This window comes from Struthio camelus, chromosome 17 (assembly GCF_040807025.1).
Source record: "Struthio camelus isolate bStrCam1 chromosome 17, bStrCam1.hap1, whole genome shotgun sequence".
NCBI classification, from domain to species: domain Eukaryota; kingdom Metazoa; phylum Chordata; class Aves; order Struthioniformes; family Struthionidae; genus Struthio; species Struthio camelus.
Window position 1 is genome coordinate 20,710,782 of NC_090958.1, and position 19,227 is coordinate 20,730,008.

General features: G+C 45.2%; 1 protein-coding gene across 4 annotated transcripts in view; it reads right to left on the reverse strand.

Moving 5' to 3' along the window:
• TTC28 (tetratricopeptide repeat domain 28) overlaps window positions 1-19,227 on the reverse strand; it is a 230,261-nt gene that overhangs the window by 53,120 nt on the left and 157,914 nt on the right. For all 4 annotated transcript variants that reach the window (XM_068911355.1, XM_068911354.1, XM_068911356.1 and 1 more), the window contains one exon: window positions 951-1,458. In XM_068911355.1, coding sequence (XP_068767456.1) covers window positions 951-1,458 — 508 coding nt within the window. The remainder of the gene's footprint in view (window positions 1-950; window positions 1,459-19,227) is intronic.

The window sequence follows — 19,227 nt, forward strand, 5'->3', positions numbered from 1 at the left end:
TCCAGCTCACCCTATCTTCTTCATTCAGCTCTTGAAGACTCAGCTATTAAAAGAAATTAAGTAATTCATCAAGCCTATTTCAATTACCTGCTGTTGATAACATCAGAGTACAATTAGCATCTACAAATGAACCAAGTGCCAACTGCCAGGCAGAAACAGAAGCTAATTTACAGTGTGGGGCAGCCTGCAAGAGCTGAGATTCAGGCACTGCCAGCAAACACATATTTCATCATACCAACAACAGCTCTGTTCTGCCACTCCCACCACAGCTTACACACACCCAGCTGAGAAGATTTACAGCCAAAAAACATCCTTAAGTACAGCCAGAACATCAGCAGTGCAGAGTCCCACATGCCAAGAAACAAATGCTTCTTTGGTCTTCTCCACACCCAGCACTATGAAAAACAGGAAGGGACATCTCTCTACACTACACAATTCAATTCTTCCTAGCCTTCCAGCAGGATGCCAATGTCTCTCCTCAGAAAAAAAATATGATCCCTAAACTCTATGACTTTAATATGCACGTTCCGAAAACGAGCTTAGTTAGGATTTGACCCACGTGTCACCCAAGTTACGAGGCAGCAACATGCTGACATGCCCAGCTGACGAGGATCCCAGACAAATGCCCAGGTAATAAACCACGTCACTCCTTGCCCTAGTGCAAGACTTCTTACATTTCCTTCTGACACCTGAATAGCTCTACCTTCTCATTGCCCTTCTGCCTTAACCTTGTGTGTCCTGATACCTTTCTGAGCAGGTTAGTAATTGAACATGGGATGCATTACAGTAGTACGCAATCTGTCAAGTGCCTGTTTATTTTATGAAGACAGACAGACAGAGTCAGGGAAACTAAGAAGCTAGCACACAGCGAGCCTCCTGGACCCTGGCAGCAGCTCAAATAGTCACTGCGTTCTCTGGATGACAAATTCTGCTCCACATGAGGGCCTTACCTAGATTGGAGGAGGCTCTGCCTTCAGCAGCTCGGTCCTGCAGATTCTCAGCAATGTGCAACTGTTCTTCATGGTACTGCTTAGCCCTCTCCAGGTCCTGCATACATCTAGCTGCATGGCCCAAGCCAGCATAAGCTCGCATCTCAATGGCCTTCTCAGCCAGCTCCTGGGCCAACTCCAGCACATAGTTGTGGTAGGACATGGCTTTGTCGAAGTTCCTCCGGTAGTGGTAAGCACTGCCTAGGTTGCTGTAGGCTCGGGCTTCCTCCCGCTTGTTCCCCAGCTCCTTGGCGATCTTAAGATGCTGTTCATGGCATTGCACGGCATTTTCAAAATCCCCCATTGCAATGTACACTGCCCCCATGTTGCCCAGCTCCCGTGCCTCAGAGAGTTCATCTTTGGACTGCTTTGCAAGGAGGACGCACTGCTTGTGGCTAGCCAGTGCGTTTGGGTAGTCCCCAATGGCTGTGTACACATGGCCCAAACTGCTCAATGCTGAGGACGCTGCCTGCAGGGGTAAGAGAGAAAAAGTAAGTACAAGTCCTCATGGAAACAAGTCAGACGACCCCAGCCCAGTCCCAGAAATCACAGCCACAAAAGGCCACGCTGGAGAAAGACTGTAACTACCAGCTAGGAAATCTGCTCTCTGCAGCTTCTCCACACTCCTCAGGGCAGCTCAGGTGGAGGCAGCAGGGATGGGTTAACTTGGGAAAACCAGGCTAAGCGTGTCTGAAGATTGTCTCTTTCTCTAAAGCATACTGTGTGTGTGTGTGTGTGTGTACACCTGGTAAAGAGGAAGGAAGGCATTGCTAAGATACAGAGCCCAATGAGAAAAGAGAGAAAGTGGTGGCTGCAGAAAACTGCACCCTACCAGGAGCCGCTGCAGGGATGGATCAGTCTGCGCTGTCTCAGAGCAGCACTTCCCCCCACAGGCAGCCACTACTCAGCTCAGGTCACCTCTCATAAATACTCTAACATCTGCATTCAGTCTTGTTAAAGCAAAGTCCTGCATATAGCCGCTCTTGAGAAAGTGGACAAATAATGATATTCAGCTGCAGAAAACGTTACAAAGGAATGCTTGCCTCGTTGGGTTTTCCACACCTCTACGCGCACGTCAGCGTGCCAGACTCCTCAGACCTTGCAGGCAGGTGCCAAAGACACCACCCTCAAAGAACAGCAGCAGAACACACACCAGAGTGACAGAAGCACTTTGTGTGCCAGGCTGCTCGGAGGAGACTACAGTCTGCAGTCTGGAGAATGAGATGGTGCTATTGCTTACCGTGCAACACAACCAAGCCAGTGTGCACTCACCAACTTCTTCACACACTTCTGCTTGGCCAACCACACTGTGCTACCAAGAGCACAGTTCTTACTGTGTGGCATCAGGGTTCTTGCAGCACAAAATCATTCATTACTGAGCCCCAAACAACCTCGGGACTGCAGCAAAGACAGCAGTACTTCAAACAGCTGGAGCCCCTGTTCCCCGGGGACATCTTAAATACATTGTTATTTGAAATCCTGAGTTCTTACCACATAGAAACAGCTGTATTTAACAAGACAAATACTATGAGAATCAGATTCTTCTGCCCACTGCATAGACCAGGACACAGGCTCTTTTTCCACCTGGCAGAGGCAGAACATGCACATCCAGAACGCAGGGCACAGAGCCCAAAGGCAGAGATGTGTTCCTCTGTCCACTGCACACCTGCTGCCTCAGCACGGCTGTCTGCTCTAAGCTGTGACCCCTAATCCTCCACAGTCCCTGCATATGCATTTCCTTTGCTACCCAGCTGCACCTGTGACCCATTTCCAGAGCAGCCATCTTCTCCAAACCTCCAGAGAGCACCAGACAGGGCGAGTGATTTCATGGACATTAGTCTCACCCCACCCCAGCACCACAGCTCAGGAAAGACCTGGTCCACCCTTCCACCTGAGATGGTGATATAGCATCTCAGGACACTGGTGCTCTCTCTTCAACATGGCATAACTCCATGCCACCAACAAAGAGGCAGTCTCACCTTCCTCCTGTCCTTGGCTGTGCGCTCCCATTGCATCCTTAGGCTAGCACTCCTGTTCAGGCAGCAGACTCAGAGCTAAAGGCTCTTCCTAAGAAGTCTCTTCTGACCAACTGTTCAAATTTCCTATCTCCCAATGGGCAAGATATTTGCACTGAGCCATGTGACTGAGGGAAAAGCCGTTCAGTCACAACACCAGGATGCAAGTAGGTAGGGTTCCTTCTGCTGTTCCAATATTTGGGAAGAAAGGCACATTCCTGTTTTCTGACTTCAGTCACTGGAGGGACCTTGTCTGGTATATCTCTACTTCATTTCGCTGCTGCTCCTCTGTTACTATGGCTTGGATTTCCCTCCAGCATGGCTGACACTGGTGTTTTTTGTCTAAGGAGCAAGCATATTTCCCTGTTCTAGCATATTTTCCCTGGTCTACGTGTAACATCCCTAGGCACAACACTAAAAGCTCTTCCATGAAAGAGGACCCCATTTGGTCAGCCCAACAGCTGAGGCTAAAAGCAGCCCATAGGTCAGCCAACAGCCATCTTCAATACGGACACTATGGCACTGCAGACAAGCTTCAGTACAGTCCCACTGACAAAGATACCACCCTAAGCCTAGGGAAATATAAAATGAGTTGTAAAAACTGAGCCTCCTGCTCACTCTCCTTGCCTTGATAAACTGATATATTCCTGCTTGGTCCCCACCTGCAGACTGCATATGCCCCACAGATGCAAAGCAAAGATTAACCTCTTCCTGGCCACACTATCTAGAGAGTAGGTATAAATGGAAAGCAGATGAGACAAATTCTTCTGTGGTAGGAGAGCCAGCTCAGCATCTCTCGTCTGGAACCATATCAGGCTGTTGATACAGCTTCCCCGCAGAAATGAGCCTTCCATGATTTTCAGAAACTGTGGTAAGAGAAGCCGTCATAAGGACTATTTTTACTGTATCACAATTGGAAGAGTAATGCGAAGTCAGGAAGATCTATGGGCCAGAGCAAGAGGCAGAGAGCACAGGTGTTAAGTTATTTTTGTGCTCAGCAGCATTAATAGAGTAATGTTGCCAGACTGAGGATCTGTAGCATGCTGTGCTGATACAAATTAACAGATTAATAGGGAAACCAGCTTCTCTGATACAAGGACCTGAGGTGACGGATTAGCTATTAAACACAATTTATAGATCATAAGAAATGGATGTTATAAGGAAGCACTACCTCAGCCAGCTCCATAAAGAGCCAAGCTGCATTTGTTTTCCCTGAAGTATTCTTTCAGGCAGCTTAATTATAATGTTAAGAACTACCAGAATTTAAAATATCATAATTTTTTTCACTCAGTGCTGTAGATGAACTTCTTGCAACAAACGAGACCACTTCAGGAGGTTGGTAATAGACTCAGGAAGATAAATTCATCACTATATGCTTAATAAAATCCTCCATGTAACAGCATCTAGCAGGAACTCTGAGTGGGGAACTCACATACGGGGCCAACAGGAGAGAGGTATTCGCACCTGCACTGGCACGAGCGTCACCACATTGCTGTGGGAGTACAAGGCCAGCACTAGCCGCGCACGCGAGCCACGGACTCCTGGTGTGCTTGTAAGAACGCGCGCTTGGTAGCAAGGTGATGGGAGACTACAGCTTCATACCAGCGGGGTTTTGCATCAAGAAACAAAATTAGTGTTTTACACATCCGACAAAGACAGATTTTACAGTGGGATTTGCTTACACCTACAATTATGTAATTTCTCTAATAGAGAGGAGACTCTGCTGCCACAGAGCTGAGGCACAGGAGGGAGTTCTGAATACGAATTCTAGTTGCTCTCATCTTCCTGGGAGCATCAGCCAGCTTAGGTTTTTCAGCTGGTGAGTCTGATGTTAAACAGATGTGCATCACAGACTGACAACTAAAAGGGACCTGATGGCTGGCAGAGAAGTGTTCCTCAGGTATTTCACCCATACCAGAGAATGGCGATTTCCCAATTATGCTGCATGGAAACAATTCTTTGACTCATCGCACAGCCTCTTTTAAATGAGGACCCTGTGTGACAGCCTGTGTCCTGATATGGGTAAGGCAGAAACACTCCGCCGGGTACCTCACTGTAAGATAGCCTTAATCCCCACATGCAGTCACCAACCAGAGATTAACCACAGAGGCCCAGATTTTACTGCCCAGGTGAGGAAAGAACTGGTGTGGATCAGGTGTTCGTGAAACTCAAGAGCCAGACTGCAGCCCTCAGGGGGGAGCCTTACTGAGCTCACAGTCTGGTCAGAGTAGGTGCTTCCAGGAGTCAAGTTTGGTTGTAGGTCAGCAGTGGCTGACCTTGGGAACAGCATGGCCTTTGTGCTGAAGTCCAAAGTCTTGACTAAGGCTTATTACACTCGTTTTGTACTGCAGCCTTTCAGACTGGTGAATCTAAACAGTCTTCTGGGTTTACAAGCACAGGAATGTGAACATATTATGCCCTCTGTTTGCAGCTAACACCAGCCTGTAAGGACACAAAGCCTTAACCATTTTCCATGGCACCTGTTTATCTCATTCCTCATAAGACAAGTTTGGGTCCTGAGGTAGAGGGGTACTGAAACATAGGCCAGAAGAGACACTGGGAATGTAGCCAGCTGAAGAAAAGAAGAGGTGAATTGACCTAATGCAGGCACAAAGCCAGTGTGGGTCACAAACCTTTCTGGGGCTCTGGGCAGTGCATCACACCAGGGTCCCCATTGTTACCTGCAAAACATTTCTGCCGTTAGCTCAACCTTCACAGCTTCATTCTGCTTCATTATTGCTCTTTGTGCAAGGAGGGAGAGAATAACCACCCCTGGATAAAATGGGAGCAGCTAAGTGCTTTGCACCACACTGCAGGCTTCCCAGGTGTCTCTACCTCTCGGCTCCGATCACAGTGTCTCAGCAGTGCCTTGTCTCACAGGACGCAGTGGAACGGTATCCCAAAAGATCCACCGCACGCATCTGTCACACCTGTACTCAAGACAGAGTCATCAGTACACAAGAACCAGTCTACTACTTCATATACGTGCTCTTGAACGAGTACAAAGGTTTTCTGGTTCGTTTCTGGTTAAGCTCATTTATCATTTACTCAGAATGCACTAGTATTTCACAATCAGCCTTAGGGATCTATTGATTTATGTACTAATGCAAATTTTACACCCAAATACAACAGATGTCATCCTCACTCAAAACTGCCCTTCCCTCCTCCCTCAAAGGTCAGGTTGAGGTGTCATCAAGCTTTTCCCTTTGTGTGGCACGCTTCTGAAAACAAGAAAGGAAGCAGGTGGCAATATTTTCCTCCTGTGCGTTATCTGTATGCAGAAAGAAGGAATAGCTTTGCTTTAAGGTAATTATTTCCTGAAAAAATACACTGTCAAATCCAATTTATCTGTAGAAGGTCTCAGTCTGTTACATACCACCTTCTATTACTTCTGTTTTCAATGAGTCTTGCTCTCTAAGAATCTGTATTTCATTCTTTATAACTGCAAAGGCTAAGCCCTGCGGCAAACTGAACACCAGCGAGGAGGGGCAGCGCTGCTGAACCCAGGTGCCCCGTCTCAGCATCAGAAACGCGTCCTCACTGGCAGCACTGACACGTGCAGCCACGCAGTGTAAAGCACCACGAGGACAAAAACGTGGTACGTGTTTAGATACTCTGCGCTCAGCCAAGCAGCGAGTGAGCTGCCCCGGCTAATACCCTGTCCTAATGTTGGAAGCTGTGAACCGAAATGAGAGAGAATCTCGCATTTCTATAGAAGCTTTTTTTGCAAAGGGCAAGCCTCACCCCTACCATGCTAGATTCTCACCAAGTCACTCAACTATTGCAGCAGCTACCTAGGGCTCCTTGTCTGCCAAAACATGGATATGGGGCTTTGCAGCCACTATTAAGGTACCTGAGGCACATGGCATGGGGCAGGGAGGGACTACAGGCCCTCTTAATTCTTCCCACTACAGCTGCTCCAAATAAAGGCTTAGCATCTCCTTCATCCCTGGATGAAAGCTCTCAGACACGCAAAACGTGCTGCCGAGCTTGCTGCCAACCACTCTGCACCAGACCCTCCAAAGTAAACCTTGCCCCTTCCAAGGTAGCCCTGCAGAGCAGCCCCATGTGGCTGCTGGCTCAGAACAATACAAACGGGCTACAGGGGACCTGACCCACTGGGAACTCAGGGCAGAGGAAAGCTCTGCTATAGCAGGCGTCCTGTAGCAGAATTGTGCCCGGAGAAAGAGCAAGCTTGCCTGAATAGTATCTGAATGCGCAGATCCTCTTAAGAGGCGACCGCAGAGGGTTATCTAATACACTGTGCTGCTCCACTCTCTTCAGTGCTTTAACTTCCATGCGTCTTTGCACTGAGGAGAGCATTTCAATCTTGTTACGGAGAGTATCAGCGAGATCAAGTGATTTGCCTGAAGTCACCCTGGAAGGCTGCAGCAGAGTAGGGAATGCTTATAAACTACTCTACAATCAGCAGCTCAGAAAACACTGACATTAAAAGCATACCCCAAGGAAGCCAGAGCCATGAAACAACAGCACTAGTATCTGAATATCTGGAAGGAACTTTGTAACTACTACTGAATAAAAGGGAATAACCTGTTACCAGGAATTAACGACACATTGGAACAACGTCAAAAATATGGCAGGAAGAGACAGCTCCAGTCCCCTCTTGATTAATGGATTAAATCCATAGGTTTGCGTGTTTAAAGACTGGCTGCTAATCACAGAGGCTGCTGTGGATTGTGCTGACAATCCATTTCTAGCCCTCTCTTTGTTTAATTACACAAAGGAATTATAGTGCTTTAGAGCACTAATCATTATTCTGCCTGTTTCATGGCAAAAGAATCAAACAAGATGTTACGTGAGTCCAGGCCAATCTGAACATTGCCATGGTTTAACTGCAAGGTAATTCAGCGTGTCATTTTCCTGAAACCAAAGGCTACAAAGGGAACACTGAATTTCAGCTGCTCATTTGGAGAGCAAAATAGCACTGGTCTAGTAGAAAAATCTATTTAGTCAATCTCCTCCATCGTTAAGTAGGAGCTAGGTGTTCAGTTGTGCCTAGAAAAGTTGTAAAACCAAAATAGAGTTACTCCCTTAACAAGACTGAAAATATTCTTGACCAAGTTAGCAGTTTAGCTGGAAAGCAGAAGTGGCAGCTAGTCCACACTGATATCCATTTCTTAGAATACAAATCTTGTCACTCATATACTGCAGAGGCCACTCACAGTCACTGGGTGAGCCTGCAAAACACCACACAGCCTGACGGCTGGATTCCCAGGAGGAGCCGTGATTCTGGGGGAGGGCCCTGTAGCACTGAATTCTGATTCCACAAGGAAAAGGAAGTCACACAAAATACACCAGCCCAGCAGCACTACAAAGCAGACCTCAGCATAAAATCCAAGCATCGCTTGGGGCTCACGTATCTTTTCCCCAAGTAGCCAAAATTTGGTAGCCTTCTGGACATAGTCTAAAAGGCACCTGTACGTCATCATTTTAGGGAGGATGGCTGACTTGACATTTCTGTTGATGATGTAAGAAAAGAAGCACTCCTTTCAAACCACAGGCTTCCTTGAGGTAATGACACTGAAAAGTGATTCATGCTCTGGACAAAGCCAGTCCTGAAAGAACAAGCCAGCACATGAAGTCTGAGATCTCACAGAACCCAGAGAAGCTCCAGCTCCTCACTAGTGCGCTGACCCGTGCCAATCCTAATGTTACTCCTGCTCTTAAAGCTGGACACCGCTTTTCTAGGAAACTCAGTATGGGAAAGGCTTGGCTGAAGTGGGCCTTCTGAAAACCCAAACTGTGCTGCTCCCCGAGCTGCAGATCTTACATGAGGTTTCCTCATTTCTTTTATCGTAATCAGGGTACAGTCCTCAGTAAAGTGCTAGGTTTTGCAGATACTGTGAGAGGTAAGTAAAACCAGACGACTGCATTTCTCCCAACTAAAATCCATGTATTGTGAAGGTCAAGCATGGACAGTTAAAGATCCGCAGGGATGTATTACATTTCCCTCTTGAGTCACAAGTCCACACAAAGCATGTTGCTTTCAATGCATTTTGCAAATTTCCTGCACTGGTCAGATTTCCCCTCATTCTGCTTAATCCCATCAAGTTTGAACTGGATGGACCTGTATGAGGCCATACAAGTTGAGTTTCTCTACAAAGAGCTGTTAAAGACAGAAAGAGTAACACCAGTGCCCTTAAAGATCCAGAACCTTCAGCTGAACTCACATGGAGTTTTCCTAACAGCTGATACTCAAGTTTTCTTTGCTGCAGCAAAGAGTATGAGCTAGAATGAGAACGACTTCCTCAAAGGATGAAAAAGGATTAAGTGTACGAGGGAGTTCACTCCTGGATCCCTAATGAAGGGAGACTGCCATCTGCATGCAACAAGAGGCTGACATCCAAAAGGCAAAGGCTAACATTGCACTTCTTAATGAGAGTGTCAAGCCTGGAACTTATACCTACATCACAGGTCAGATTTTGAGTCCCAGTGATTAATTAGAGGTTTCTCAAAGACCAGCTGTTTGAAATAGAAGTATACATGGGAACAATAAGAACTAGAAAAGAACAGGCCTGTAACTTTGTACACACAACAGAGCCAAACATCTGTGCCAAACAAAGACTGAACTTTAGTGAATTGAACGATGCTGAAAAAAATGGCCAGGAAGATATACAATCATCCTGCAGACTGAGTCAAATCTCTCATAAGTTCTCATTAGGGCAAAATCACAACACCTGAAGAGCTTGAGACTTTAAGGGCAGCTTAAAGTCCTAAGGGGAAAGATAAAGCCGCTGTCCTATTATGAGACCTGGAGAACTTACCTGCCCAGCTCTCACCTAACTCTGCACTGGCTTCCTCACAAAGCAGCACCCCTCAGTCAGCACAGGGATTCAGCACACCTTTGCCAACCTGGCCTGCTCAGCTGTGACCTCCTAGCAAGTGACCGCATTGAGATTCCAGTTCTATAAGTCACATCACCCTCAAGGTCGAGCACAGAATCAGTAGTCATTCTGGAAAGTATGGATCCAAATATGGAAACATCGCCTCAAAACACTGTGGAAGTATTAGTTGCAGTCTCTTGGTGAAGAATACAGACCCTTTGTTCCTAGGCAGTCGTAAAGACGACAATATTGCCTTTGATGAAGGGCACATATCTCATAATACAAACGACATCCAAGCCACAATGAGTCTCAGCACAGGAACAACAGGGCACACATGCTGGGATGCCTTGAGTCCCTGCCTGCTTCCGTTCAGCCTTCGGGCCTATCCCTGGAAATCCTTCTGGGCCCTTCCACTATTTTAGGTGCCAGCTGGGAAACTTCAGGCAGTTGCACACCCGGAACGTAGGATTCCTGCAACACCAAGGGCTAAATCTACACCCTGGGTAACAAGTGACTCTCAGCAGTCTGGTCCCTGCTTAGGCTGCTTTCTTTCCCATTAATAATGAAAACATATCAAAACTGGCCTCAAACCAGCAAGAAGGCTCTGTGAGTCTTCATGCAAGGTCTAGATCAGACAACAACTTTTTTTTTTTTTTTTTTTAAAAAGTGACCCTTTTCCCAAGTATTGAGTCCGCAAACTGCAAGGGCTTGGACATAGTGACCAGTTTCTGGTTTCTGTGGGCAATTTTTCACTGAGTTCCTAGGAACTGGGCCTTGTCTCTCACCTCTCTTTGGAGGGCAGAGATTGGGAGCAGTCTTTTGCTCGAGTGGTTAGCAGCCTAATCAACCATTCTCTTGTTTGTAAATCCTGTGTAAAGTGTCATGGGATTTGGAAAGCTGTTTCTCACGCAGAGGCTGAATCAAAAAACAGCTTGTTTCAATTTCTAGAAAGTACCTCCAGGACTCAAAAGCTCCCTTAAAAGACCCCAGAGAAAGATAGAAGGCATAACAGGAAAACAAACTAAAAAATATTTATACAGATGCACCACAGTCACCCACTCCTTGCTGCTTTCTCTTTTCCATAAAATATTGGTTTTTTTAATGCCATGAAAATAGGAGCGCACTCATACAAAGTGACCATCTCTACAGTACGTGTGCACAGCACTTAAGCCAATGGGCTACAGTCTCTTGAGGTTTTTGTGGTATCAGTAAACACACACGGACATACTCATTTCTTAACAAAAGAACTTCTTACAATCTCTACCCCTGATTCTTCCCAAGCTCTACCCTTGAAAAAGCCTAAAAGGTGAAAGCCAATACAGTAGCAGAGGTCCCACTCTAAACTTATCATTCATTGTATTAAGAGTGGCTGTATTAATTACTAACATACATAAGCGACTAACAAAGCCCTTCCCTGCCTCTTATTTTCTTCTGGAACTTAAGTCAGATACGATAAAGCTATAAGGAGCAAGTTACACTCTCATCTTTTCCATTTCACGTTGCCACAGGCAGCAGATAAGCTGCTTTCCTCCGGCAGTCACCTATAATAAATTATTTTGAAGCAGTGACTTGACTATGGAAGGGGAAAAGGGACAGAAAACAGGAAAGAGGAGGAACATAAAAGTACCATCCCTGCTTGCTTTCTGCAGCGTTCTGTCACTTACTGCAGATCTCCCTACTTTTGCCTCCACAGCCTGCTTCTGACATCTTAGTCAAGGTTTTCATGCATGACTAATTGCTTTAGCCTGAAGACTCTTTCCAGTTCTCATTTGTGAGGTTTTTATGTCCTGCCCTCATTTTCCAGACTGTTTGCAAAGACAACAAGATAACTGCAGTCCTAAGATTTTCAGCTTTTTCCTTTCCCGGAAAAATTTGGCAGTCCCAAGGAGAGACCACCTCTTCATATGGTGGAGTCCCACACCAATGCCGTGGTTTGAGAAATCGCTGTGGACTCCCTCACGCTACAGTTAATGACTGGATCGGCTTTTTAGATCTCCGCCTGCAACCGAGACCAAGGCTGATGAGGAAATAAGCAACCAGGTGATAATCACTGCAGGCTCCAGCAGAACTAGGGAGACAAAGGTGGTCTTACAAGAAACTGTACTTTGAAACACCTGAAAGGGCATAACAGAGCAGGAAGAGGCATGCGCTGGTGCCTGTGAGGCAAGCACGTGTCATGCTTATGGGGAGAGACAGTTGCAGGCACATTTATCATAAGAACATCAGGCTGTAAGGAGAGGCTCATCTTGATGGGTTTTCAGGAAACTTTCCCTATGCAGATGAGTTTTGGAAGAACTAACAAATACATTCCAAAATGGAAAAATATGTCATGAAGCATCTTGATAGCAAGGACAGCAATACATTCAACTTGTTCGTAATTTTTCTAGGGTTGAACATGGAACAACTTACTTAAGCAACCACCTTAATAGACACTCAACCCCTACATGAGAAAAGTCAGAGGAAAGTCCTGTGAATTTAGGCATTCTTAAAGTATTGTATCACAGAATTAGCATGTATTCCGCACTTAACGTTTAAAAGTTCCAAGAGATTGGAAATCGTCTTCTCTGACAGACTGCTACTTATCAAGAATACTGAATTTTATAGTAATCGTTATTAGAAATGCAGAGCAAAGTTTGGCTGTCAAAGAAAAATAGAATAGTAAGGTGGTTGCTCTGACTTTACAAACCAATTTGCTTTTACCACCAAAGATTTTTACCCAGCTCTTTAGTTGACTATGATAACAATAATATTCAGATTAGCTTTTTAACAAATAGAAAGCATCTTCTTCATGGAAGCTGTTTTAGAGTGTATAAGGATTATTTTTAGTAGCACTTTCAGGATATAACTAATTTCAAGATTAACTTTCAATGCATTACTGATTCTAACTGGTTCATCTGATTTCCTTTCAGCAACATTACAGCTCTTATCTTGGCAGTATACTGCTGATGATAGCATTTCTCAATTAAGTATTGCAAAAAGATGCAGGATCACATTTCTTTATTAGTAGTGGTAGCGCAGGAACTGTAAGAAAGCTAGGCTAATGCCAGACAGCTAACTTGAATACCTGGCCCTGCTCCCCTAAAATCAGCCTTTGGATTATGTTGAGGTCCTGTCTCCACTGTAGATGGACCAATACAGGTAGGAGATCCTAGATAAAGGCAAGATCTTCATAGTACTGCTGAAACCTAAAGGTCACTCTCCACCTGGCTGCTGTTTGGCACAGCTCTCCTGTTATGGTCTTGTTGCTTAGGTGCAGGACGTCCGTGAAGCTTACCAAGAACGCAAAGATATGAACCTTTCTTGAATGTGAAGGTACAAGCCAAGAACACATCATGGTTCACATCTCTGCTCCTCTGATCTCCTGGCCCAGTTCTGAGTGTCACACAGCTCTGCAAAGGGCACCCTGTCCCTGCTTCAAATACCTGCCACCTTCCGCCTCCTTGTACCGCTGAGGAGAGCCCCATCACCGCTTCTAACTCCAGGATATGATGTGGAACTTGGGAGGAGGCTAAAAGAGCCAAACTATCTTTGATCAGATGGACTTGAGACAGATTTGACTCTAGATGCTTAGAAGTGGAAAGGCTCAAGGTATCTGAGCTGATTAGAACATATGATTTTGGAACATTTTTCTCCGTCTCTCTCCCATAGATCAAAGCCATATGAATGCAGTATGAGAGAACCGCTTTTTTGTTGGTGTTTTTAAAAGAGTCTGTAGATTTTTTACTGTCTTCTAGACACTGCATTACACTACTGATCTTCCAAATTCCCAGGCAGAGGCTTGAGACAGAGACCAGAAAATGACACAACTCAGAGTGCACATGACGAGTCTGGAAAAAGTAATGGGTGAATCTAGCTGCTAGAGGAGAAGAACTTCCAAAGCCAGGAACTGCCTGGCAAAAGGCCCAGCATCCCAGGGCCCCAGCATTCACCTGTACATGACTGGCAACCCAAAACCCTGCGAATACACAATACAGAATCCACCCAAAGCTAAATTCTGCATAAAATAGAAGCAGCACCCAGCCCGTTGCTGTGCACTCAAATGACGAATGATACATGAACAAAAGGGTGAACAAATGGGTTTTCTTGGCAGTGCTTACGACAGCGTTCAGAAAGAACAAGCAGACAAACAGAGTCTGTTTGCATATGCAATATAAAAATTCTGCAAAGACACCACAGAGAATTCCTGGGTGTGCTTTCTGTTTTTCTAAGTGTGCTACAGAATTCAGAACCTGGTATGAATGAGATTTTGCAAGCAGATGTTAGCTAACCAAGAGAGTCTTTACTTCACTGCACACGTTTCTCACATTCCCTTAAAAACTATCAACAAGGGTAAAAAAAGAAAAAATCATGCACACTAGCAATGTTTCATTCGCACTAACTATGGGCTGTGACTGGAAAGTGGAGTGGAGTGAAAACAGACCAGTCCATTCCACAGGCTATGCCAGAAAGATGGGCTACAGGACTCTAGACCAGGCCTGAGCAATTACTAATGGAAGCAGGTTACGCCTACATAAACTCACCTACAGGGAGAAGTGCAATGCCAGACCAGAGAAATAGCGTAGCAGCAGCAAAAGGCTCCCACTGACTCTGCAGGGTCACAGGGCGCAGACTGCTCATGACACTGCTGCAACAGGTAAGGCAGTGAGGCTACAAGTGAGGAAAAGCAGTTCTTGCTACTGAGCCCGAGATCGCCTCCTGCTTCTTCTCAGAGGCAGGCTGGAGCAGTGTAAACCTGGGGGATGTCTACACAGCTGCGGAAAGACTCTGGACTCCTGCCAATATCACCAAGAGGATAATCTGGCCCCCCAACTAATCAGCTGCACATGTTCTGATGAGCTCACTCCGCACTGACATGCCCGATGATGGTTCCTCCAGAGAGGCAGGGCTGTGCAGATTCACGCTTCCAGCCAAATTTGCAGCACAATGGCAAGCCCAGGGACCTCCGCAATGGAAGCGCCGACGGTCATAATTTCACCTCTGCAGGGGCCCTGCAGCCACCAGCACAGTCCAAGCATAAAAAGCACCCTCAGCCAGGAAGGGGTGCGGTCAGGCACCTATGGATATATTCCACATTTAGACAAATATTCATGCCATTCATTCAGAAGGAAGTTCAGCTGGAGCAAATAGACCTTGCTCGTGCACAAGACAGAAGTGATGCCAGCCTGATGTGTTTGTCTCTGGTTCAGCATAGCATGCTGCAGGTGGCTGGGCTATGGCGCAGACAGCATCCTAGCGTTTGCACGAGCATCCTAACCTAGAGCAGCTGAGAGCATGGCAGGCAAGGTTCAAAGCGCATGGAAGGGTCCTATAGGCCATGTTTTATGGAGAGTGAAGACAGCGTCTCCTAAAGGAGAGCTGTGCCACTTCTAACTGACTATGTTCTAGTCTTTTTCCTCAGTTAACTCAGCAGAATATGTATTTCTAAATGACTGGCAAGAAACATGAATAAAATATTCTCATGCTCTGTACCATAATACACACAAGGGGTTCAGAGGTTCAGACCACAGGCCAAATACCTAGGGCTTCGCTGTTTGTGAAAGATGCTGCCTGGGCAGACAAAGCACAGCAGGAAGGACACCTGGAAAGCATTTCAGGAAGGGGCAGAAAACTTTGGCTTTACAGAATTTACACATTCCAGTAGAAAGGAATGATCTATCGTTCCTTCTGCATCTCCTCCTGGAAATAAGAAAGTGAAACTTGATCTCTGACTTGCACAGCCTAACAGTAAGTAGCTGTAGTTTACAAAATGTAGGAAGCTTTATGCTGAGCTTCTTTGCTGGCTCAGACTTTGCTTTAAAGAGAACTGGGGAAAGCTACCAGAACTGCAAACCTAAATAACCATGAGTGGGCTGAACTGCACACAAAGAATGTTCAGACAGTTGCAGAATTTGCAAATTCCCAACTGAATCCAGACACAGACTATGTCTGTCACAGCAGTTGTATTTCACTAACGCTTCCCCTTCGGAGACGCTTAACGCGATCCTTGTGGCATACGACAGCCTGCAATCACTGACACCTGTCCATCGTGATAATCCTCTGATGCCAGCAAAGGCCACTCGTGTGAGTCAGCTCCATGGCAACATTCTCTCTGCCACAAAAACACCTAAGTTTCTATGCATCCATCCCCATCCTTTAAGGGGCGTTCTTAGTATTTTTAGAATCCGTTTCAACCCTGTGGAAATTGGCATCAACAGAAATCAAGAACTGAGGCCTAGAGAAGGGTATAACAACATGGAAGGCTCACAGAGCTACTTCTCCCAGAATATTTGAGAATTAGGGAACATCTGAAGCCAAAGCTGTATTTTAGTTTTAATGGCCTTCAGTTCTTTCTCCATAAAGTTGTCCAATCCCTTTCTGAACACATGCAACCTTCGCTGTTTACGGCATCCTGGAGCAATACAGTGAAAAAGTATTTGCTCCTGTGTGCTTTGAACTGCCACTTGATACTTTCATTCAATACTTTCCTAGCTTTGCATTATGAGAAACAGTGAGCGCTTGTTCTTACACACTTTGTCTCTACAGACTTCTGCCATATTCCTCAATTATGTCTTTTTTCAAGATAAAAGGGTGGTATCTTATTTTATCTGTCCTCATACGGAAGCCATCCAATATCTATGGCCATCCTTGACATCCCTCTCTCTATCTTTCCCATATCTACAAAATTCTTTTCAGGATGGAAGAGCAGACCTACATACAACAGTGCATGCAGCAACACAACTTTCCATTTTGTTCTCTCTTTCTTACCTACTTAATGCTAACATTCTTAACAAGTGCTATTGAGCACTGAAGCCTTGTTTTCATAGATCTTTTATAAGTCTTCAGATTTTTCTTCCTGAACGGTAAAACATAGTTCAAAGTTCATCACTGTACATACACATGCATACACAGAGAATGTATTTTAGAGGCTTTCTCAATACATTTGCATTTACTGATGCAAATATGATTTGCTATCTTATTTCCCCCAGTCAGTCATATTCTGAAATCATTCCGCAACTTTTCATTTGTCAGCTTTCATTTCCTGATACCTTATTACTATCACGAACGTTGCCACTTCACTTTTTGTCCTGTTTTCCAGATCTCATCTCTCTCAGAGGCTTGACTAGTAAAACTCTCTCACTGCAAAAGGAAGGTTTAGTGCTCTTTTTAACCAATATTCATTCATGACAGGAGACTCACTCTCTCCCTCCCTCCTCGCAAGGATTAGTTTGGCCAAGAATCATGTCCACTTCTTTTTGGAAATATGGTATCAGAGTACCACAACTGTCCACACGCTTGTTAACTCCTTCAAAGAATTCAAGTGTGTTTGTGAGGCCAAATCTGTCTCTAATACCCTACTGCAGTTTGTTAGGTACAGGCATACTAGTCTTTCCTTCTCTTTCATAAAAGCAGGCCTCCTATTTCTACCTTCCATTCTGTTGCACCAAACATGGTAAGTAGTAAGTAAATAACATAACTAATAGTCCTGCTGTTTCATAAATGAAATCTGCCATATGTGCTTTGTGCTGCATACTGTACAGAGCTCCAAGTCTGTGGATAATGCTCCACAGAAGGGGCAGGAAATTCTCTTCTTTGGGTCGTTCTCAGCAGCTCGTCTGACACATCTCACCCTACTTTTCATTATCATCCCAGTTTGAGCTCACTCTCCCTTCCCCACCTTTTATCGAGTCTGATAAATTTTTACTGTAAAATATGTGACGTGACTCATTTAAGCTAATGCTAAAAAGTTCCCTTTAAGCCTCATTAAAAGGGACCAGGCATTTCTGAGAGAACAGAGCTGGCCCAATCATCCCCTGCAGGCAAAGCTGGAGCATCCTGGACTGAAGCATGAGGCAAGGCAGTAACATGTTATTTTATACCACAGCTGAATAGCAGGCTGCTGGGAGCCGACCGGCAAGAGTGACACGTTTGGTCCATGCCCTGCATTCAGAGAAGACAGGGAGAACATGGACGAAGCACTCTTGGACTTTAACAGCCCTCGCCATTGTTCATTTCTATAGTCCCATGGAAGAGATGAACCTCTAGAGGAGTATGGAGGAAGAGCAGCAGGGAAGAATATTAAGGTTGAAATTCCCTGCTAAGCATTACAACACCTGGCAAAGCCAAAACAGAAGTCACTGGTTCAAGAAGAAAAGCCTTCAGCACCGCTGCTGTTACAACCTCCATTTGGGTACAGCCTTTACTCTTACAACAGCTACCACTCCCCTGCAGTCACTCAGAGCTGGCACAACTGGTTATTTACCCCAGTTACTGACTTTGCAAATTAGGGATTCTTATGTAAACAATAGGTCTCAGCTACTAAACAAGAAAAAGAGGATTTTCCATACTGCATCAGAGCTTTATTAATGGATCATTTGAAATACTGTGTTCCAGATCCAATTTGCTTTTTAGATCTTCTTCCATTCACTTCCAAGTGTCTTCTGTATCAGCCTCCCAGGCACAAAGTCCCAGTCACTCAAAGAAATATAAAGTAACAGCCCTGAGGAAGTCATAGGTCTCTTCAAAGCTCTGCTTTGGTCAATCTCTTGGAGAACTTCTCCACAAAATATTTGTTTCACAGAAAGGGTGGAAAATTCTGCTTTTTGCATTGTTTTGACTACCTACAGTCATTCGCATGGCACCCAACTGCCAGCAGCGGACCTGTTCTTTATCTGCAGAACAGGTCCAGCTGCACTGGAAGCAGGCTCTCTCCTCAGTTAGGATGTCTCTCTGGCAAGCGCTGGCGAGCAATCTTCAAACACGTAATCTGCTGTTAACATGGCTTCCACCAAGAATGAGAAAAAAGCATGGTTTCTATCTGTGTATAGCAACTGCCCCCTCCCTGCAAGTTATGTTACAAATTATTCCTAGATAATAGCAATAAAGCAAGCAAGCAAAATAGGCTCTAAACAGTCACAATTTAGACTGGAGTACAGTGACAAATTGCACAAGATATACACGAACCCCGCACGCCAAAAGGCATCCTCTTTGGTTATAAACAGGGAGGCAGCAGCAAGCTATATCCTGCGTTTCAGTCCCACGACATCTCAGGCTTTCTAGAAGGAACAATCATGCAGTTTCAGGATAAATATTCAGATGAACATTTAATGCTGTGCAATATGCATTCTGTACCCCAAGGGAATTAAAAATAAAATTCACAAGTACAACCAGTCTCTAACACAGACTTATGGAAGTCCTAGCTACACTGAAACCTTGGAACTGACTAAACAATAACAACAACAGCCTGAAACACACTCTGCTTTATCAGTAGTTTCAGTCCTATTTTGGCAGATGTGAATAAGTGAGCTGCGTGATCAGAAGAAGTAATAAATCTTAACAAATCCTCACTTTTCCTATGTATTAGGGAGTGCACTGTGGAATCGGGGCCACATGCAATATTAG